Source organism: Dipteris shenzhenensis, chromosome 17 (genome assembly GCF_047967505.1).
Source record: "Dipteris shenzhenensis isolate YYH24624 ecotype China chromosome 17, Dip_SZ_1.0, whole genome shotgun sequence".
Taxonomy (NCBI): Eukaryota; Viridiplantae; Streptophyta; class Polypodiopsida; order Gleicheniales; family Dipteridaceae; genus Dipteris; species Dipteris shenzhenensis.
Genome location: NC_141612.1, coordinates 31,927,764 through 31,951,778, shown reverse-complemented (window position 1 = coordinate 31,951,778; position 24,015 = coordinate 31,927,764). Strand labels below are relative to the sequence as shown.

Sequence of the window (24,015 nt, the reverse complement as noted above, 5' to 3'; positions counted from 1 at the left end):
CCCCTTTTTTCATCCTTTATCTTTTTCAAACGATCTCTGCAGCAATCATTTTATGATTGTGTTTAGACTCGTTTGATTGATCAGGATATGTATACAGCTTATACTGAGATCTTTAGTTGAGTAATAGCTACTTCAATTTCGAAGTAACTATGAATGTAATTATTTTACAGCAATAAAAGATTTCTTCACAAAAAAAAAGTGTGTGTGTGTAAGCGGAAAATAATTGATGGCGCTTGCAATGACCTACAATAGACTTCCGTCCAAGTCCATCAGGAGCGTTGCTCGGGATTATGCTAATTGTTGTCATATCAGATATACCTAGGCTCAATTTGCAGCAGAGAGTTTTTGCAGGTCTTCCATGCAAGACTTCTTGTAGGTCACTTGCATAGGATTTGGAAGGACCTTCCTCAAGATCTGTGCACAACGCTGACCTTCCACCTGAGATATGGCTAGGTAGGAGTTTGCTTTTGCAACTCTTTCTTCAGAAGGGCTTGTATGCCATTGTTGCAGATGCTCTCCTCTCTTTTTGAGGGTTAGAGAGGAGCCTCGAGGGCTCGAACACTCAAGCTCAGAGAGAGAGAGAGAGAGTGTGTGTGTGTGTGTGTGTGTGTGTGTGTTGTCAAGGCACCGTTGATGTGTTCCAGCACTAAGACCTTCCTATGCAAAATTTCCATGTCGCTTCGCCTTTGTTTCCCTAACTCTCCTTTTGGGAAACATTTTTGGCTTTTTGGCAGACTTCCTGCAACCCTGGTCCATTACTCTTTATTTTTGAACTGGGTCAGATATTGGGCTTTTTGGACCATATGGCAGGATCACAACATGCGATATTTTGGGAATCCGTTCTTGCAATCTTATGAATATTTCAGACTCTCCCTACGGCAATCTATCTATGATGCTTGCCATCAAGGAGATCTTCCTCAGTCATGCCTGGAAATAGTTTTTCTTTGCTTTTGATTTCCTGTTGAGGCTCTCTGCTTTTTTGAGACCCTCATGTAAATTTTGCTGATAATATAATCATGGATTTACCAAAAAAAAAGTGTGTGTTGTCAAGGACATGGACTATGACCCGTTCAATGAGACAGGGATGCCCTCTTAGTTCGCTAATGTATGCCATTGCTACTCATCCGTTATTGTTGCATATGGACCATCTTGTAGATACTGGGCAGCTTTATGGCTTGCAAATTCCAGGTGCACAGCCGTTTCTTGCACAGGCATATGTTGATGATTCATATTTCATGCCCAGGAATTCTCAACGTGACCTCTCTCATTTGATGCATACATTGGATGATTTTGGCATAGCTGCTGGACTGCATATCAACTTTCAGAAATCGAATCTTCTAGCATTGAAAGAAGCTGATTGGCATGCACTTCTCTGGCCAGGCCACATTATTTCTTCCCATACCATTGTGAGGCATTTAGGGTATCCCATTGGCTGGAATATTACCCCTCAACAACAGCTGGGTGCTTTAAAAGATTAACAAGAAGCTGGAATACTGGCACTTGTCAACTTGTCCTTTACATGTTCGACTTCGGATAGTACAGTCTATCATTATGGCATATGTGCAATTTTATTTGCCTCTTCTTCACTGGTCTTTTAAGCATTTGGCTTCCTATATGTCCCAGGCTATGGAGATATTTTGAAAAAGTAAATCTCATAAAAAGGCTTTGCGACTACTTCCCATGCAGTCTGTTTGTTCTCCTAAGACTCATGGGGGACTGAATATTCTCAATCTTCAGTTTCATATGTTGGCAAGAAAGAGCACTATGATTGCTGATTTTTTTCAGCAAAAACAGCCATGGGCTATTATGTTAGCAGCTATTTGTGGAAACATGAAGTCTCACACATATGGGCATTAGATTACAGATCACTGGGAAGCAGTCGTGACTACATTTCAGGGGAAAATTCTTGGCTGTCCTGTTTCTACTGCTTTTATTCATGATTGGAAGAGAAGTTTCTCTTATGCTAAATCGTCAGGTGCTTCCTCCCATCATGGTAATTCTCTTCGTTTGGAAAGCATCCATTGGAGCAAGGTGTTTGAATCACCTCTTGCTTTACAGGCACCTATTAAAGCAGATAATCTTATGAAATTGGGCATAAGATTTGTCGAAGATGTGGAGGATCAACATGGTTATGTGCTTTCATTTCCACAAGCTTGCAAGACATTCCCCTTGGGTCTGCATCATAGGCCCATTTGGAGAATACTTACAACTATGTTGCAGCCATTTGTTCCTGTTCCTCCCCTATTTGTACAGGATAGATTACTGGACTGGAATCTGACTTCCTTGTCTCCTGCTACCTGTTCACTTTCAATGCATAATTTGACATCCTCGATGGTCTACAGATTTCTTCTTCCACTGCCATGGATTGATAAGCATGCCAACACTCTTTGGAATTTCGATAGGCCTTTAGCTTGGTGGCAATCAAAACTCAAGAAAATTTGGAAAGCTAAATTGCCATTGAAACAGAGGCTTTTCTCTTGGAGATGTATAGTGGGAGCTTTTTCCATTGGGGTGAAATTGGAAGCACGTCGTATTGCTTCTTCTTCCTACCCCCGTTGCTCTCATCACCGTGAGACAGTTCCCCATTTGTTATGGTCTTGCCCGCACTCTCGGATATTGATCACTCATGTCTCTCATTTGCTGCAGCTCCAGTTTCCCTCTATCAGATTCGGGAAACTCTTCTGGATGTTTGGATGCTTCTCATCTCAGATGTCTCTATTCCTCCTTTTCTTTCACTGGGCTCGTTTTTGGGTACTATGGACTATTTGGACACAGAGATTGCATTTTAGGATGGGACAACAGTTTCCTAAGGAATATGCTTTCTTCAAAGTGTCCCTCGAGCAATCTTTATATGATAGTTATGCTGCAAGGGACTTGGATGCTACTAGCCTTGAAGTGTTTTCTCACTGTTTTTAAGTTCTTCCATTAGGCTTTCTTTTGGAGTCTAATGCTATGTACATTGATTTCATGTTAATTTTATAGTTACTGGTTTCACTATTTAGAAAAAAAAAGTGTGTGTTGCAGTGTAGTGTGTACAGGAGCGATGGAGATCTCCGCTTCTGAGCAGCCAGCCCCGTCTTCATCCCTGCCTCTGTCCGTAGAGGTCCCGTCCGTACAGTCCCCCGCCATGCCCCGTCTTCCGTACAGCTGCCGTCAACTGTACGGACTTCCATACCACCTTCCTTCACTCAACCTTTCATTTCGTCGCCCGTACAGTCTCCTTTGCAGCTTCCGTCCCTTCCAGATCCTTTCGTACAGGCCTTCGTCACTGCTGTACGGCCTTCCGTACAGGCTGTACGGTCGTCCGTACAATCTGTACGGAAGACTGTACAGCCCGTGTAGTCCCCTGCACAGTCTCCTCCCTCTTTCGTTTTCTCCGCTTCGGCACCTCCTTCTGCCCTTGCTCCTACTTGCGTGTTTCTTCGCCGAAAGCATGGAGGTCTGCCTACCTCTTCTCTCATCAAATCGGCAAAACTGGATGGTTCTGATGGCCCTTCCTCTTCACTCCGGCTGGATCTTCTTTGCCAAGTGTGCTCTGCCTCTGTCACAGAAGTTCCTTCATCGAGTTTTCCGCTTGTTTGCTCCTTGGATTCTGCCCTTCTAGTCTCTGGTCTTCGAAAGGCTAAACAATTTCGAGTCTGCCTCTACTTCATGGGCAGGGTTTTATCTTCAGTTCAGCTCCGTATTTGGGCTGATGTCGCAGTGGGTCCAGATTCTAGTTCTTCCTTTGTCTTTTTAGGCAAAGGATTTTACTATGCCCAGTGCTCTTCGACTGAGGTGGTAGAGCGCCTTGCCAATGATGCTGGTGTTCCTGGAGCGGGTTTCTTTGCTTATGTTATGGCTTGGGATCCACTTTTTAATCCTTCTGCCACACTCTGACTCACTATCCGGTTTGGATTACTCTCAAAGCACTGCCTGTGCCTCTTCTTCAGCATCTTCCAACTCTTGCAGCTTTTTTGGGAAGGCCTCTCCATATTTCGAGACAGGAGTTCTTGCAAGCCTCTCGTGATGTTTGTCTTTGCATTCTGTGGGACATGATGCAGCCCCTGCCATCTACTTTGGATCTTGATTTGGGATTTGCTCATCTGATGCGCATCAGGCTCCATTTTGCATCTTTCCCCACTGCATGTTATCGGTGCCGACAGGTTGGCCACTTTGCACGTGCTTGCCCTTCTATTTCCAGGCCCATACCACCTGCTCCTTCTTCAGTTGTCAAGGATACTCTCCCTTCTCCTCCAGTTTCTGCTATGGCTTCTTTGGTGAAGTCCTCTACTGCTCCGAAGCACTACTGGAGGAAGGTTGATAAATCACAAGCCAATCTTCCTCTTGCTGAAGAAGCTCAGGATTGCACTCTTGTTGAGCACCATCAGTTTCTTTCTCCTCAGGATATGGATGTAACCCTTGCAGAGGGCAAATTACAGGATGCTATGCATGTTATCTCTCAGAATATTGCCCCTGCTCTTATTCAGATTGATCCTCCGAATGAAGCTCAAATGTAGAACCCTATTTCATCGGATATAGCTTCATCATCCAAAGATACGGATGTTGAGTTAGCTCCTATGCCTTTGATGCCTGTGCCAGAGTTTTCTTCTGTCAGAGATACAGAAGTACCTTTTTTATTGGAATCTTTCCATCCCATGTTACAACAGATTTTTGACCCTTTGATTCGAAAATTCCGAGTACCAGCCTATGTCAAGAAGAATCACAAGGGCAAAAAACAGCTTGTTCTTATTGATGATGTAGTTTCATCACTGCATCAGTTTTTACAGAGCAACAATCTAAAGCTGGAGGATGTTGTGTTTGATTCTCCTCTAGCTTGATAAGTAACTTTTTACTTGGCTACCTCATGACTTTTGCTCTGAGGTTTTACTTGTATCACTTTTTCCTTGTACTTATTGGTGGGTTTTTACCTCTTTTGAGGTTTCCCACAAAGAAATATAAAGATTTCACTAAAAAAAAATGTGTGTGTGTGTGTGTGTGGTACTTTTAAGAGGTTACGTGTGTGTGTGTGTGTGTGAGGGAGAGAGAGGAGACGCCTTGCAGATCAGCTCCAAAGCCCCCCGCAACCAGCCCGTGAACACTAGCAACCTGTTGCGCTGCATAACGCCCTGAAATCGGCTCTTTGGAGCAGTCGTCGGCCACTATACAGCCCGTCAGATTTTCGTACAGCTTCCGTACAGCTGTACGGCCTGTACGGACCACTTTCATCTGTTGCAGTCTGCTGCTCTCAACTCATACCCGGCTCCTGGACTGTTTTCCACGCAGGGTTCTGCCTCCGGACTATAGCTACGCACTGATCTTACAGGCCTTCGCTCCCGTTTCTCCCCTCTTCAGTCCCTGGGTCTACTGCACCTTTCCCATCGCCAAAATCTTACCTTTTCCTCTGAAATATAGTTCATATGGGATTTTTTTACTGTTTTTTTCTCTCTTTTTCCTCTACAAGACTGTTTACTATCTTCACTCGACCTCTACATCCCTCTTTCCCTTCTATCTCCTTACCAATATACTCTTTTTCTCTTCTTCGTGGGCTTCCTGTGGATATTTCTTTGGGACTGGTTTTTTTGCTTCCACTACCCTTTTACAGGTACTTCATTCCTAAGTTCCATCTCTTACAAAGCTATGGCTGAATATTCCTATGAAAAAACGTTTCAAAAGGAGCGTTCAGTTCACTGCAAGAAGCAAAAGCAGGTTGAGGGTCAGCATGACCCGATGCATGATACTCTTGAGGCCCAACTGGTATATGATGTCATGCATGAAGGATTTGCAGACACGAGGAAAGAGTGGAAAGACTCGGTTCCTTCAGTTGGCCTCATGGTTGAGGTAGATGAAATTGTGGATCCAGTCAGAGAATATGCTAAGAATGTAGTCATATTATTTTTCCCAGGTCGGATGCCCCTTGCCGCAGAGGTAGGCAACTGGTTGACATGCACGCTGGCTGGCTCGTTTGTTCGTAAAGTCCACTATGCAGCCAGGGGCTTTTTTGAGGTTATTATGGTGGATGAAATACACAGACAAATGCTTTTGGAACATTCACCTCTCTTTTTTGGGCAGCAAAGGGTGCATGTATTGCCATGGTCTCCCACAAGGGATTTTCAGGCTTTCACCCGACACAGATGCCCGGTTTGGGTTGAAGTTGTCGACTTTCCACAATGTATGGCCTCACTCTTGCCTAAAATTGCAGCATCTTTAGGTAAAGTGGTCTGCCCACCACGGCCAAATGGCAACTCGAACAGATTTTGCATTCTCTGGGATACTGATAATCCCACACTAGACTCTTATTCAGTCATGGTATATAATGTGGACATGGGAAGTGCTTTTTATAAACTCAAATGGGGATTATTTGCAGGGGCTTGTTTTGAGTGCAAAAAATTTGGACACATGGCTTCACAGTGTCCAATAAATCAGCATAAAATGCCTCATACCACTTTGCTGGTCCAAATACCTACTAAGGATGCTCCTACTTCAGTAGCAAATAAAAACAAAGGTAGTAGACAGCCTTCTGGAAGTCAGAATAAAGGCAAAGCTTCAGTGGTTTCAAATGGGAATGTTTTTTCACATTCACCTCCTGCTATTCAACCCTTGACTAAAGGACAGAAACCTCCAACTGATGGATGGCAAAGTCCGAGAAAATTTATTTCTGCTCGAAGAATTTCACCCCCCCGCACTTGGAATGGTGCGTCTGGAAATACCCCAGAGGTAAATACAGGAATTGGGATTACATGGCTGCAGTAACAGCTAGCAGAACACTCGTCCCTGAAGAAGAGGTTGCTGCTTTGCTGTCTACTCCTCAAGTGGCTACTTCTTCTCAGGGGAGAGGCCTTGACCCTGAGATAGAAATGCAAGGCTGACACCATAAATTTTGCTGCTCTACATAGTTGTTATATTACTATAAATATATGTAAATATGACTGCTCATATCAAATGTTTTACACTCAATGTCCAAGGGATGTGTGACTGTGGGTCTGTACATCCATAGATTTCAACCTGACATAGTGGCATTACAAGAACACAACCAACACGTCTATGCAGAAAACATAGGACACTACTGTGGTTATGATATTTTCTATGCTGGGGAGCACTCTTTCTCAGGGGTAGTCCTTCTAATCAAACATGAGCTTCAACCAGCTATTGCTTTAAATGACAACAAAGGCAGATGGCTTGTTCTTCAATGCATTATTCGAGGAGAGGTGTTTGAATTTGCTTCTGTATATGCACCTTAGTCCTCTAGAGAAAGAACTGCAATTTAGGATGCCATGAAACAATAGGAGATATCATGCCTATATATGTGGGGATTTCAATAATGCTCCACAACAGGGTGACAACACCTCCAGACATGACCATATGTTAACTCCTGAAAGGCATGCAAGGTCTCAATTACTATTGCATCTGGATTTGGTTGACCTTTGGAAAGAAATGTAGCCTTTGTCACCTGGCTACGCATTTGAACATAATGCCCTTTCTTCTTATCAGGCACGTCTGGATTGATGGTATAGTGTAGCTCCACAACAAAATGGGGATTTTACATGTAAAATGTGGATTGACTATGCCTTTGTGCATTCAGACCATGCACCTCTCTGGTTGCGGTTATCCTTTCATGATATGCCAGATGATAGCTTGCCACAAAGGAGACATCTAATCATAAACAATAGCTATTTGCAACATGCTGATTTCAAGGCAATGGTTACTGAAGCATCTCATTGTCTGTCCTCTAGTAGCCATACTCATATTGATGATGCCTGGGATTCTTTTATTTCCAAAATGCAAGTTGTGATTAGAGCTTATGGCAAGTCTTACATGAAGATTCTGAGGGAAACCATTGCTCAAGCCAAATCCACTTGTCAAGACCTCATTGAACTCAGCCATCATCGTTCGTTGTCCATGCATGAGCAAACAACACTATGCTAGGCCAGACATTGTCTTAAATTAAATGATTACAAGAAATTGGCCAAATGGGAGACTAGAGTAAGACAAAGAGCCTTTACAGATAAAGGTTGCTCTTCCAAAGAATTTTTCAAAAGTTTACATCAGAGGAGACTCAAAATAGAAATTTTTAGGGTGCTTATGCCTGATGGATCATGGACCACCTCACGGTCACAGCTTGCTTCTGTTTGTGTGCATCATTTCTCTTAGCAATTTGGTTCTGCAGTTCCTCCCTCACAACAGGTTTTGCTTGCACGAAATTTATTGTTGCAACATGTTTCTCCTATTATTTCCACTACTCAAGCTTTGGAATGGGAGGAACCCTTTACTGAAAGGGAACTGTCAGATGCAATCAAATCCTGTGGCAGATGGAAATCTCCAGAATATTGGCCTATTTGGAAGCATACGTTGCTACATAGGGTAAATGCTGCATGGCAAAATCAGAAAATGCCAGACACATGGAAGAGAGGTCTTGTTAAACTCCTTCCAAAAAAGCAAATTTGTGAGTCTTTGGCAAACTGGAGACCTATCACTCTTATGCCAATCATTTACAAAGTCACTACCAAAATGATTGTTGACCGGCTAAAGGGGTTTTTACATGATGGGTTGCATCCTGCCCAATATGGCTTTGTCCTGCGTAGGCATATCACAAATAACATTGCTAATGCCTATGTTGGAATTGAATATGCCAAATACACGCAGCAGGATGTTTTGGTATTGCAAGTTGATATTGCCAAAGCCTTTGATACTGTTCAGTGGGATTTTATTTCATTGACTATGCAAGCATTGGGATTTGGCACAAAGATGCAGCAACTCATCACTTGGCTATATCAAGATAGTAAAGCTGCCTGCATACTTTTAGGGGATATTTCTCCATCCTGGACTCTTGGCTGTTCTGTTAGGCAAGGATGTCCCCTAAGTGCTTTACTTTTTGCCATAGCCACTCATCCAATGCTTCAATATCTAAACCACCTTTTGGACACTAACCAGTTGCACGGTTTGGAGATTCCTGGCGGTCATGGCATGATCGCTCAGGCATATGCTAATGATTCATTCTTTACTCCAAAAAATACTCGGGCTGATCTGTCCATGATTATGCAAGCTCTTTCTACATATGGATTGGCTGCTGGTCTTCGGGTAAATTTTCAGAAATCAAAATTATTGCCGTTGCATGCACATGAATGGCACAGCAATCTGTGGCCTGGGGAAATTGTCCCGGCTTCTCAATTCATTCGACGTCTCGGTTATCCTGTAGGTTGGGGACTCACTCGTTCCCAACAAATTGATTGGGTGCTGATAACGTTAAGGGCAAAACTTGAATTGCAACTTGGCCATTACATGTTCGTTTGTGAATTACACAATCCATTTTGATAGCATACATACAATTTTATCTGCCCCTCACTATGTTCACTAAGGCAGATCTGGTTTCCTTTATGTCAGCTATCATGGAAATTTTCTGGTATTCAAAAAATGGCAAGAAAAGTCTCAGATTACTCTCTATGCATCGTCTCTGTTCTCCAAAAATGCACGGGGGTCTGAATATTCTCAATATTCAAATGCATTTACTTGCTCACAGAGGAAAAACGATGATGCAGTTTATGCAAGGAGATCAGCCTTGGGCTTTCATGATCCGCTCTCTCTTGTTACATATTCATACCTTTGCCTTTGGGCATTGGCAGCCTACTCAGTGGGATTTCTTATTTGGCTCTATCCAAGGCAAGATCAGAGGCTACCCTTTTGTCTCTCGCCTGCTTCTTGATTGGAAACATATCTTATCCCACTTGGAATGGCATGGCAGAGATTCTCTGTCGGGAAACTCTTTGAGGGTTGAGAATATTTTTTGGTCTAAAGTATTCCACCCTCCTTTGGCCATACAAGAACCCAGACATTCTTATTTTCTCTCCTTCAAAGGCATTTCATTTGTGGCGGATGTACTTCAGGATGATGGCACAATTTTATCCCTTTCTATGGCTACTAGCAAATACGGCTTAGGAGCTCATTATCGTCCTTTATGGCATAGGATTTCAGCAATGCTTCAACTGTACTTGCCAGTACCTTGTTTGGAACTTCAGAATAGGCTTGAGGATTGGATTTTACGCTCTTCTTCCTCATATGCCCGTCCCTTGAAGCTCTGACATATCACAGTGTCATCTCTGTACAAAGTGTTATCACCTCCGCCTTGGATTTCTCACAGAGCAAATACTGTTTGGCATATGGATCGCCCAATGAAGTGGTGGAGAAAAAGGCTGCGTCTCCTTTGGCATTACAAAGTCCCTCTTCGGCAACAGCTTTTCCTTTGGCGAGTTCTCCTTGGCATTTTTCCATCTAGCCAGTTACTCGCACACAGACATATTGCTCCGACAGTTTGTCACAGATGCCAGCACTCTACTGAATCTGTGCTTCACACTTTTTGGTTCTGTCCACATACTTGTGATTTCATCGCTCTCATTCGACAAAGGCTTCGAGCAAGATTTCCTACTGTTACTTTTGGCAGATTTTTCTGGTTGTTTGGTTTTCATCCAACGAGATAGGGTTTTGATTTATTTTTTGTATGGGTGTGCTACTGGACACTATGGACTTTATGGATGGACAGAAATCATAGAGTCTTTGGTGATCCACTATTTTCATCCTTTCTTTTTTTCAAACGATCTCTGCAGCAATCATTCTACGATTGTGTTCAAACTCGTTTGATTGATCAATATGTGTATACAGCTTATACTGAGATCTTTAGTTGAGTAGTAGTTACTTCGTTTTTGAAGTAACTATGAATGTAATTATTTTATAGCAATAAAAGCAATAAAAGATTTCTTCCTAGAAAAAAAAAAAAAGTGTGTGTGGTACTTTTGGCTGAAGCGAAAACGCGTGGAGGAGAGTAAGACTAACCACAAGAGTGGTGGGTGTGAATCCAGAAGCGAGGGCACACCACAACCCTCAAGAGTATATTAGGACATGCATTAGGGTGGAACCGGTTCAGAGTGAACCGTGTTCACACTGTAACCTGTAATAAAAAAGTGTATATGAGGTGGCACAGGGCCTTAACCCCAACAACCTCCCACCTGAAGGCAATGTGCCTCAAAACAAAAAATAAGTTACAGCAAGTACATATAGAATGTACAGGGCCAGAACGTGATATAGGGTTTATCCAACACCCATCAGTGTCCTGCAATGTGCAAACCGCTCTGCTGGCAAGGTCTTAGTGAAAAGATCCACAGGGTTATCATCAGTATGGATTTTGACAAGTTCTAACAACTTGTCATGCAATACCTCACGAATAAAGTGGTACTTAACATCAATGTGCTTGGTCTTCTGATGAAAGACCGGATTCTTTGCCAACATAATAGCACTCTGGCTATCACAATGCAAAGAAGGAATATCCCCTGAAAAACCCAAGTCTCCCACCAGACGTGAAAGCCATATGGCCTCCTTGCAAGCCTCAGTGGCTGCAATATACTCTGCCTCCGTGGTAGACAATGCTATGCATCTCTGTAACCTGGATATCCATGAAATAGCACCACCTGTGAAAGTAAACACGTAGCCCATGGTGGACTTACGATTGTCTGCATGCCTTGCATAATCTGAATCTGTGTATCCATGCACTTGTGCATCTTGCTTCACGTCCATTTGGACAAGATCCATGTCCTGACAAGCAACCAAAGCTAAAACAGTCCTCAATGTAGTCATGTTGACTACAGGAGAAAAGATTTCATCAAAGTCAACTCCCTTTTCCTGCTTGAACCCCTTAGCAACTAATCTTGCTTTGTCCTTGGGCTTCGCATCCCCTGGAGTGATCTTCAACCTATAAACCCATTTGTATGGTAGGACTCTCTGGCTTGCAGGCAACTGCACTAGATTCCATGTCTGATTCTTCTCAAGAGATTGCATTTCTGAAACCATGGCTTTCTGCCAATTCTTTGCGTCCTCCCTCTTCATGGCTTCTTTAAAGCACGAGGGCTCACCACAATCTGTCACCATGATGTAATCATCAAGTGCATTCACCCCTGGAACAAACCTGTCAGGCATCCGGGACACCCTGGTGCTCCGCCTAACCCAACCATCTTGATTAGGTGGCTGATTTACTTGCTGTTCCTGCATATTTTGGGGCTGTACAGCCTGCTCTGGAAGCACATCTTGCTGAATCTCAGGCTGCATTTGTGGTTCTTCCTGTGGAGGATAATATGGAGCATTAAAAGCCGGAGATGGCTGCTGATTTTGACCATTTTGGACAGCATTTTGATTGGCATTTTGTGGTTGTGCTGAAGGTCCTTCCTCCTCAAAAATGACTCTTCTCACTCCAATGGTATTGATAGGCTGTTTATTGCTTAGTTTCATAAGCCTCTTCAACCAAAACACTTTACTAGCTGCACTCTGACTCTCGAAAAGGGACTCAAATTTTTTCCATATGCTGTAAGCGATGGCTTCATTCTCTACATTGAAGTAGATCTTCTTTGAGATGGTCAAAAGAATGGTACTCTTGGCCTTCTCATTCATGGTTTCCCACTGAAGGTCACTAACTTCATCGGGCTTGATCCCTTTATACTTGATAGGCATATTTTGATCTTTCTGGACCAACACATTATATATTTGGTTCTTCCAATAAGAGAAATTTGCATTCCCCTCCAACTTCTCGATGTTCCAATAGTTGCCTTCGTTGCTTGAAGACATAATGATAAGCTGAAGTAGAAGCAAATAAATACACCTAAGGCATAGAGAGCCTCAAAGTCACGTGTTGTGACTTAATGTGATGTTGTCCACTCTCCAAAACTGTAAAAAAAAACAGTAAAAAAAAACTTAAAAAAAAAAAAAAGAAAAAAAACCCCAAATCTCTTCCAAAATTGGCCTGCACTTGTACAAAACTGTCACAAAGCTAAACGCATAACTGACCTGAGTTTTCACACTCTCCAAGAGTGTACAAATGTGCTGTCCACAATAAGAGGCATTTACCCCAAAAAAAGAACCTGATTGCAAAATCTCGTCTTTTGTCACTGCATTTGACACATTGACATGTAAATCCCCTTCCAAAACTGTTTACAACGGCCAATAACACCAATTTGAGCAAAAGCCCTTTGTTTTGGCGTCTATTGAAGAGAAATTTCGTCAAATAGGCACCCACAAGTGCGCACAAGCACTCTAGCGTCAAAAGCCCCAAATTTCTTGCATGCAATTACTCCAAATTCGGAGAATGCACCACGATGTGCACCCAATCCTCAAGTTTCTGTCCAGAATATCTAGTGGTGCTCCCAATTCCAGCTGATCAATGCCGGGCCAAAAGAAAGCGCGAGGTTCATCGAACCTCCGTCGAATGGGCCAGCCATGAGATAGTTTGTTCCATAGTTGAAGCGAGAGGAGCAATGCTGTAGACGTTCTCTTTAGACATGAGAGCCCAATCCAGCAGCAAATCCGATCCTGCTCTAGGAAGAGAAAGGATCTATTCACTCGTGTAGTAGCGACTGTAAACGGCAACGCTGTCAAAGGTAAGGTAGAACGTAAATGCGGGCAGGTCGAGGTCTGAGCCGTTGCAGGGCATCACAGGAAGCGGCAGTGTGGTAACTTGCAAGGAGCAAGAGGGTAGAAGCAACTGAGGCAAAGCGTGCGCAAAGCTTGCTTCATGGGGGTGCGCAAAGCCTGCTTCACGAGCTATAGGCGAAGACGAAAGACTCTCTCTGACTTTCTCCAGAATCCGCTTGCTTCTCATGAGAGTGCGTAAAGCTTGCTTCGAGCTATAGGACGAGAGACTCTCTGACTTTCTCCACAGTCTAAGCTTGCAAATGCTCTTCCAAGCACGATGGAATACTATACAGACTTCGCTACTGCAGCTGCTATTACGAGCCTGGCAGCAAAGGCTATGCTCCAAAGCAACGCATGCCGAAGCTCTACGTTTTGAGGTAGGCAAAGACTGTAGACACTCTCTCAACAAAGACCACACTCTCCGAATTTGCTCTCATACCAATTGAAGCGAAAACGCGTGGAGGAGAGTAAGACTAACCACAAGAGTGGTGGGTGTGAATCCAGAAGCGAGGGCACACCACAACCCTCAAGAGTATATTAGGATAGGCATTAGGGTGGAACCGGTTCAAAGTGAACCGTGTTCACACTGTAACCTGTAATAAAAAAGTGTATATGAGGTGGCACAGGGCCTTAACCCCAACATTGGCTGCCTCATTTTTGAGGTCGCTACTCTTTTGTGTGTGTGTGTGTGTGTGTGTGTGTGTGTGTGTGTGATCCCCAAAAAAAGGTTGTGTGAGACAATGGCTGATTGGCGGCCCATATGTCTTATGCCAGTCATTTACAAACTCATTGCCAAAATGATTGTCCTTAGGGTTCGATTTATCTTGCAAGCAGGACTTCATCCCAGGCAATATGGGTTTGTTCCCAGAAGGCAGATTACAGACAATATCTCCAATGCTTTGCTTACAATTGGGTATGCCAAATATTCTAAATAAGATGTTCTCATTCTGCAAGTGGACATTGCGAAAGCATTTGATACTGTCCATTGGGATTTTATTTCTCAGACTATGCATAAATTGGGATTTGGCCCTCGGCTGGTCCATATTATTTACTGGTTCTATTCTCATGCCACTGCGCAGTGTCTGCTTGGCAGTGGGTTGTCAAGGACATGGACTATGACCTGTTCAATGAGATAGGGTTGCCGTCTTAGTTCGCTAATGTATGCCATTTGTCAACTTGGCCTCTACATGTTCGACTTCGGATAGTACAGTCTATCATTATGGCATATGTGCAATTTTATTTGCCTCTTCATCCCTGGTCTTTTAAGCATTTGGCTTCCTATATGTCCCAGGCTATGGAGATATTTTGGAAAAGCAAATCTCACAAAAAGGCTTTGCGACTACTTCCCATGCAGTCTGTTTGTTCTCCTAACACCCATGGGGGACTCAATATTCTCAATCTTCAGTTTCATATGTTGGCAAGAAAGAGCACTATGATTGCTGATTTTTTTCAGCAAAAACAGCCATGGGCTATTATGTTAGCAGCTATGTGTGGAAACATGAAGTCCCATGCATATGGGCATTGGATTACAGTTCACTAAGAAGCAGTCATGACTACATTTCAGGGGAAAATTCCTGGCTGTCCTGTTTCTACTTCTTTTATTCATGATGGGAAGAGAATTCTCTCTTATGCTAAATGGTCAGGTGCTTCCTCCCATCATGGTAATTCTCTTCGCTTGGAAAGCATCCATTGGAGCAAGGTGTTTGAATCGCCTCTTGCTTTACAGGCACCTATTAAAGCATATAATCTTATGAAATTGGGCATAAGATTTGTCGGAGATGTGGTGGATCAACATGGTTATGTGCTTTCATTTCCATAAGCTTGCAGGACATTCCCCTTGGGTCTGCATCATAGGCCCATTTGGAGAATACTTACAACTATGTTGCAGCCATTTGTTCCTGTTCCTCCATTGTTTGTACAGGTCTCCTGCTACCTGTTCACTTTCAATGCATAATTTGGCATCCTCGATGGTCTACAGATTTCTTCTTCCACTGCCATGGATTGATAAGCATGCCAACACTCTTTGGAATTTGGATAGGCCTTTATCTTGGTGGCAATCATAACTCAAGAAAATTTGGAAAGCTAAATTGCCATTGAAACAGAGGCTTTTCTTTTGGAGATATATAGTGGGAGCTTTTTCCATTGGGGTGAAATTGAAAGCACGTCGTATTGCTTCCTCTTCCTGCCCCCATTGCTCTCATCACCGTGAGACAGTTCCCCATTTGTTATGGTCTTGCCCGCACTCTCGGATATTTATCACTCATGTCTCTCATTTGCTGCGGCTTCGGTTTCCCTCTATCAGATTTGGGAAACTCTTCTGGATGTTTGGATGCTTCTCATCTCAGATGTCTCCACTGGGCTCGTTTTTGGGTACTATGGACTATTTGGACACAGAGATTGCATTTTAGGATGGGACAACAGTTTCCTCAGGCATATGCTTTCTTCAGAATGTCCCTCAAGCAATCTTTATATGATAGTTATGCTGCGAGGGACTTGGATGCTACTAGCCTTGAAGTGTTTTCTGACTGTTTTTGAGTTCTTCCATTAGGCTCTCTTTTGGATTCTAATGTCATGTACATTGATTTCATGTTAATTTTATAGTTACTGGTTTCACAAAAAAAAAAGTGTGTCAGTGTGTGAGCTGGTGTGTGTGTGAGAGAGAGGTGCTAGCTGAGAGTCTTGCCAAGACCTGCTTGCAGGCCTTCCCCCCTCTATCTGTATGCCCGTACAGTCATCATACGGTTTTTTCGGACGGCCGTACCAGCACGTACGGTAGGGTCAACATCTCTGCCCAGATCTACACGTAGGCTCGTATAGCTCTCTGACCTCCGTTTTTTTGTACACACGTACGGTTTCTGTCAGTCCCTCCGTACAACGCAGTCTTTTCAGCGCCCGTCAGCTTCCCCCGCCCCCTTTTGTTTTTGCCCCGTCCGCCTCCTACTAGCTCTTTTTTGCTTGGTTCAACTCCCGCCTCTGCCTCGACTGTTTTGATCTTCCTTGATTGTGAATTTACTGCCCCGACTGTGTATAATCTGTCTCGGCTGTGCAAAATCTGCCCTATATCTGCAAATACTGCCTTGACTGTGCATATATTGCCCCGATTCTTCACTACCTGCCCCGACTTTCCCTTCACTTCTTTGACTGTTCAAAATCCAATCTGAATCTTCACCATCTCCCCCGATTTTTTTCCTTTTGCTCCAACTGTACTTTTTCAGCGCCAACTTTTTTCTTTGTACCGACTACCTTGATTTCTACTTCAACATGGCAAAACCAATTAAGCATTATGCAAAGAGGGCTTTCTCTCAAGAACCTAAAAGATAGTCAAAGGAGACTCTGCCCCCCTTGGCCCCTTCATTTGAAGATGCTTCCTATGTGTTCGACATGCTGAATGAGGAATTTCAGCAAAGTAGAAGAGAATGGATGCTGCCTGCTCCGGAACTCACTTACAAAATGAAGTTGCCCTCTCTTGTGCATCCTCTGAAGAAGCTCTCCAAGACTGCCGTCATCATCTTTTAGATGGCATGAGAAACTATGAGACTAGATGTATCCTTGACATAGCCTGAGGCATTTCCTTGAGGGGGGGTTTTTGTTGGGATATCTCAAGGTGTATGCCTCAGGCACACCTTGGTTTCTATGTGTGAGTGCTAGAGGCACGGGTGCCCACAAGCACAGTTAGGTGGTGGAGAGCCACATAGGATGATTGAGAGAATCTAGGAGCAGATTGAGGAGATGATTGTGGAGCTCTGAAGTCATCAGTGATGTCAGTGAGCATGTATGAGGTGCCTACTTAAGGACCTCACTCTTCTTCATTCTACAACCAAGTAATGCAAGTATTCTGAGTTTGTGTCCACTCTTTCCTTTCCTTTCAGCTTTCCAACATGGTATCAGAGCCATTTGATCCTCCTTGAGCCCATTTTTGCCACATCATCATCTTCTTCCTCTTCTTCTGCTTCACCATCTCTCCCTCTTCTTCCCAAAATTTGCTTGAGCCTGTTCTCCTCCGGTTCTCACCCATTTCCCACGCCCTTCCAGCTGGAGATCCATCTTGTTGGGCGAATTTCTGGCTGCAAGGAATTGACATATTTCCACCTCTGCTGGTCGCCATTGTACGATTTTCGTCGATTTTTCTTGCTGCGTTTTCTCTGCGCCTGCTCCTTCTTTCTCTAATTCCTTTCAGGGCAAGCTTCTCCATACCTTGGGCTACCTTGTGCTGAAATCTGAGCAGCAATGGCTGCATATTGAAGGAGAAAACAGAGAAAAACCAGTCGACTTTGTTGAAGGAAGAGAAGGCGACCTGACGCGTTTTTTCGCCTCTTCTTCCCAGAGGATCTACTGTGGTATACCAGCTTTCTTTTTCCTCAGAAAGCCCCCTTTCTTTTGCTTTGAAGAGTGAGCTATAAGCCCTCCAAGTTCAGCTCTCTAGTTTTGACAGTTTTGACAAGCTTTTGAAAATGATGCTACATAAAATGCTACTCTAGCATTTCTGGTCTTTTGAAGTTTTCAATAACTTCAGTACAAGTGTTGCTTCAGTTTTGTTTTGACTTGCTAGACCTGGTTTTGATTGGAAAGTGTTTATTTCACCCACTTCTATGAAGCATGTAAGAAGAAGCATCATTGTTTGAAATCTGGTCACTACTCTTTGCTACATCAAGTGCTCATATTTTGGAAGTCTTTCAGTTATTTTTGCCTTGTAAGAGAGATAGACACTGCCCAATATCTGGGTTAGACCCTCTCATGGCTACCATATTTAATCTTGAGAAGTTCAATGGAAAGGGCTTCCATACATGGCAAATGAAGGTAAAATTTGCATTGATGAGGGAGAACTTATGGGGACTTGTCAAACCTACTCCTACCGCTTCTTCTACGGCCTTCAATGCTGGAGAATCTTCAACTCCGACACGACCGGCAAGGGATCCAGCAAGAGAAGAAAAGGCATATGGTATCATTGCTCTTGCTTTGGGTGATGATTATATACACCATATCTCTGACTTAGAGTCTCCTTCGGAAGCTTGGCAGAAGCTAGACATGATTTTTGGTGCAAGCTCTCACATCTCTAAACTATCACTTAAAATCTCTTTCTTTGAATTAAAGATGGCAAGTGGTACTACTTTAGCAGCTCATGTCAACTATATGCGGAGTCTTATGACTCAATTAGCTTCTATCAACTCTCCTATCACTCCTGATGATGCCATGGCAGTGTTACTTAAGAGTATGCCTGAAGGATTTGATCACATTGTTAGCACTTTGAAGAATCTTCCCAATCCTAATCTTGAAGGTATTATCTCTGCTCTCCAAGAAGAAGAAAGGCATATGGAGCTCAGGAAAGGCAATGACACTGCTTATGCTATAAAAGTCCAGAAGGGCAAGTATACTCCTTGCAATCACTGTGGAAAGACAAATCACCTTTCAAAGGACTGCTTCAAAGTTAATCCATGCAAGCACTGTGGCAAGAACAACCATAATGAGAAGTTTTGCAGAGCCAAAGCAAAGACAGAAAATGCAAATCTACTTACAGTTAATGAGCCTCCACAAGATGAGGCATCCTTTGAAGATTATGCATTTTAAACACATCTCTATGTATGCTCCAGATCTCCCTTTTTATGTCAAGGTACTCAGCCTGGATAGTCCTCCAAAATGAATGAAAATAAACTATTTGTTTTGTGTGTTTGTAAACACCTCTGGTCACCTTATGATGTAGACCATGTGTATGTTTTGCTCCATGGTACCTCCTGCAGACATTGTGTGCATGTACATGCAGGGGAGATAACCATTGGAAAGTCTTTTTGTATCCCTTTTGTTTACCTTACACCCATGGGAACCCTTGCTAGCATGAGAACCTAGCCATAGATTTATCCTTGACCACCATGAGATGGCATGAGAAACTATGAGACTAGATGTATCCTTGACATAGCCTGAGGCATTTCCTTGAGGGGGGGTTTTTGTTGGGATATCTCAAGGTGTATGCCTCAGGCACACCTTGGTTTCTATGTGTGAGTGCTAGAGGCACAGTTAGGTGCCCACAAGCACAGTTAGGTGGTGGAGAGCTACATAGGATGATTAAGAGAATCTACGAGCAGATTGAGGAGATGATTGTGAAGCTCTAAAGTCATCAGTGATGTCAGTGAGCATGTATGAGGTGCCTACTTAAGGACCTCACTCATCTTCATTCTACAACCAAGTAATGCAAGTATTCTGAGTTTGTGTCTACTCTTTCCTTTCCTTTCAGCTTTCCAACACTTTTTCCCTGGAAAACTCCCTTCGGCAAATGACGTGGGACAGTGGGTTAATTCCCTATTAGGTGGCTGCTATGTGAAAGGAGTTTATTTTGCCTCTCGAGGATTCTATGAAGTTCATCTCTTTGGATGCCTTGACAAAACAAAAGACATTTGGAGAGCCAGATGCACAAAGGCCTTGGATGACACCTAGATACACCCATCACAGGCGTTCACGGGTATTTGGAGTGACACGGTTCACACTTTGATAGCCATATGGGCTAGCATGCAGGGCCTTTCACAGGCAGCCTCTTCTAGGAGGACTGTATTTCTTTGAGTTTGGAGGGGTTCTCCCTTTTTCTCGAAGGTTGCTACCGGATTGAGATGGCACTATCAGCCCCAATCCTTTCTTTTTGGCTCTTGAGCTTTTCATGCATTGCATGGTGTATCCCGTATTCCTGTATGGAGCTTGCTCTAATGGTTTTCTTTAATACTTAATAGAAGTCTCTTTTTTGCAAAACAAAATGGTACTTGGTCGACCCAGACTTTATTGTTACTCCTGCATAGGCTCTGGAGCTAGAAAGTCCTTCCACTAAAACAGAATTATTTGATGCGGTAAAATCAGATGGAATCTCCAGGATGGGATGGTCTTACTATTGAATTCTTTCTTGCATAGTGGGATATCCTAAAATCAACTTTGCCGTGCATGATCAATTCTGCTTGGAAAATCAGCACATGCCGGATTCCTGGAAAAAAGGGATTGTAAAACTTGTTCCCAAGAAACAAATACGTGAATCCTTGGCTGATTGGAGGCCTATCACTCTCATGCCTGTTATTTACAAGATCATCACTAAAATGGTGGTTTATCGTATTAAAGGGTATCTACATGATGGCCTTCATCCTGCACGATATGGGTTGTTCCTTGCCAGCATATCACATATAAGATTGCAAATGCTTATGTTAGAATAGAATATGACAAATACACAAAGCAGGATGTTTTATTACTGCAGGTTGACATTGCCAAGGCATTTGACACAATCCAATATCACAGACTATGCATGCCTTGGGTTTTGGTCAGAAATTGCAGCATGTTATTTATTGGCTCTACAGTGACAGTAAAGAAGCTGCCTGCATACAATCTAAGGATATTTTTGAAGCATGGACTCTTCATTGTTAAGTTCGTCAGGGCTGTCCACTTTAGTGTACTTCTATATGCCATTGCCATGCATCCCATGCTTCAATATATGGATCATCTAGTGGCGACTGACATGCTGCATGGATTAGAGATTCCTTGGAAGCAGCACTATGATTGCTCAGGCCTATGCTGATGATTCATTTTACCCCTTGGAATACTAAGCACAATCTATCCTCCCTGATGCATGCCTTATCCATATATGGTTTGGCCGCAGGTCTTCAAGTCAATTTTCAGAAATCTAAGTTGCTTCCTTTGCATTCCAAAGACTGGCATTCTCTTTTATGGCTAGGGGTAATTGTCCAACCCACTCAACTGGTTCGCCATCTCGGTTATCCTTTAGGTTGAATGATTACTCGTCGCCAACAGTCTAACTGGATACTTGCAAAGCTGAAGAAAAAGCTTGAATATTGGAAGTTAGCCACTTGGCCATTGCATGTTAGGCTACAGATTGTTCAATCCATTTTGATGACATATATTCAGTTTTACTTGCCTCTGATTATGTTCAGCAAGGGAGATCTTACATCTTTCATGTCTATAGTTATGGAAACCTTCTGGTGCTCCAAATATGGCAATAAAAGTTTGAAATTTCTTTCGGTGCAGCATCTCTGTTCGCCAAAGATGCATGGGGGTCTCAATATTCTTAACATCCGTGTGCATATTCTTGCAAGTTCTACGTGTGAGATAATGACATCAGAAAATTTTAAATGCTTGGAGAATGGGATTAGTTATTATTGAAGAGGGACAAAGTGGATGAGTCACAGGAGGAAGAGAAGGATAGAAGCCCCTTAAGAGTGAAGAAGAGGCATGCTCGATGGGCCTTTAAGAGGGAAGATAACAAGGAGAGTTGGAGGGTGCATATGGGGATAGGGAGGGGTGTGTGTGAATTGGGGGGGAGATGTCTGGCAGGGCAGGGCAAGGCTAAGAGAAAAAGCAAGGAGAGATGAGAGGGGCAAAAGGAAAGGAGCCTTCACAGGGAATACACAGCGAGCATTCTAAAGTGCATTATTCTTAATTAATTACAGGAATTGCATCAGCAAACAAAAAGATCCCAAAATATTTCCTTTAAAAAATTAAAAAAATCATCTTTTCTTTGATGTTTGCAAACAAATTTAAACATAGCCAACTCGGACACAGATCCAAGATATTTCCTTTGATGTTTGCAAACAAATTTAAACATAGCCAACTCGGTCACAGATCCAAGATACTAAAACAAACCAAAATCATCAGTAGCTTTGAAACAGATAAAGCTTACCAGTAATGACACCTTTTCCCATTTGAGTTGTTACGAAAGGAATACCAAGTTTGTCTACAAATTCTCGAGCCCTGGAATATTGAAAGCATTTGTCATATAGTTTTTGTATGGCACTATACTTACACCCATGTCATCTGCATTAACTTCGAAATTTTAGAAACAGCAGCAATATTTTTAAAGTAGGAAATACTGCATCACTATCACAAAAGGTATGCCATATGAAGAGTCTACCAAGTCGCCTTAAGAACATCATGTATTAGCAACAGTGGAGAGGCATGGCACAATCCATTGATCAATGTGAAGTAATCCATAAGTGGAAAATTATAGCCATCATTGCTACGATTTTCACATGATGGTATTCGGAATGTTAGAAAGTCTCAATTAGTTTTTTGTGCCACCCACACTCAACCTGTCATCTTTCATAAAGCCTGAAATCTATTCTCAAAATTATATGCTAAGAATTGGCGAGGCCTACTTCCGCCTGAGGTGCAGCACAATTCACGAACCAACAACTAGACTGTACTTGCAATTAACTTGTTTCTGCAAATGATAAAAATGATCTCATCAAACAACATTTTGTAATCATTGAAAGGCCACAGTCCTCTAGATAAAGACGCTTACTACCAAATACTATGGCTGCTTGCAATGCATGCCACTACTGCTGCTACACATGAACGGAATGATAACATCCACAGATTTACTTTTTAAAAATATCATTAGCTATGGTTTATTTGTCACACAATATCTAAAATTAAGCACGCCTTCACTCTACACATCATTTGGTTGTACACATAACTAGACCTACAATCTCTTCATCGTGCGAGAAACTTTTGACTATTTTATATCGGAGGTAAGACATCCATTTCAAAGATGCTGTTATAGGAAGCATGACAATATAAATTATAGTTTTGAGCAAAAAGCATCCCTTTTTTGGGAGGTTGGGCACTGCTCTTGACCCAATCCTAGTAGTCACAATGCAGTACTTAGGTTTCTACACACGGATCTTTGAATTAGGAAAAATCATGTAAATCTAGGCCGTTTTATCCACACGGAAGCCTGATTGTCTGGGAAGAAGCACGTTAATGACATCGTGACTAGACACAGACAAGCAGGGACACTACTGGAATCACAAAACTGTAAAGATAAAAGCCAAAGTACTGCACTGCTTCTTAACAGGTTTGCTGCAATAGAGTACTTACATCCCTCTCAAGCATTGTATTTTGCCCAAATAGCTCAGTAACTGCACAACCTCATTGAAATTCTTTGACCCCTAAGATAACACATGAGAATTGATTCTTCAGTGCAATATAAGCATAGGTTTTAGTATTTCTTTTGGCTGCAATTGTCCTGATTCTACCATTGGAATACAATACTTACAGTGACCCATCCCTGAACATCCCTCGCAAGCATTGTATTTTGCCCAAAGCTCAGTAACTGTGCAACCTCATTGAATTTCTTTTGACCGTAAGATATTATGCGATAGTCGATACTTCAATGTTATTTAAGCAAAGGTTTTAGTATCTCTTTTGGTAAGCGATGCCATGCACAAAGACGTTTCTAAATCAATTTAATTGGACGTCACACATTCAATAAGTCATCTAATAAACTCCCTGGCAGATCCCTTTTGAATTTAATTGTACATCACGCTTTTACTACCACCTATGGTTCTGATCCCCAACTATGTAACACCATTGCTGTCAAGATTAGGCCGCCCTCCTCATTAGGATACCTCTCTCCCATGAGGCAATGGAACTATCTGATCAAAGGAGTGGATTTCACATCCACAAAGGTCAATCACCTCTGCAGCTCAAGAGGGATCAAGTATCAATTAACGACAGCCCTCACATCCCACAATGGGAAATGCAAATCCATAATGGAGATGATGAGGTCAATGTTGAAGGACTGGGCTGAAGTAATTTACATCACAATGT

The 24,015-nt window shown here is 42.7% G+C and overlaps 1 protein-coding gene across 1 annotated transcript in view; it reads right to left on the bottom strand.

The window, feature by feature from the left end:
- The window catches only part of LOC147891993 (uncharacterized), a 341,384-nt gene that overhangs the window by 290,725 nt on the left and 26,644 nt on the right, over window positions 1-24,015 (bottom strand). The window contains exon 5 of the mRNA XM_087388335.1: window positions 22,085-22,155. Within this exon, the coding sequence (XP_087244461.1) occupies window positions 22,085-22,155 (71 nt within the window). The remainder of the gene's footprint in view (window positions 1-22,084; window positions 22,156-24,015) is intronic.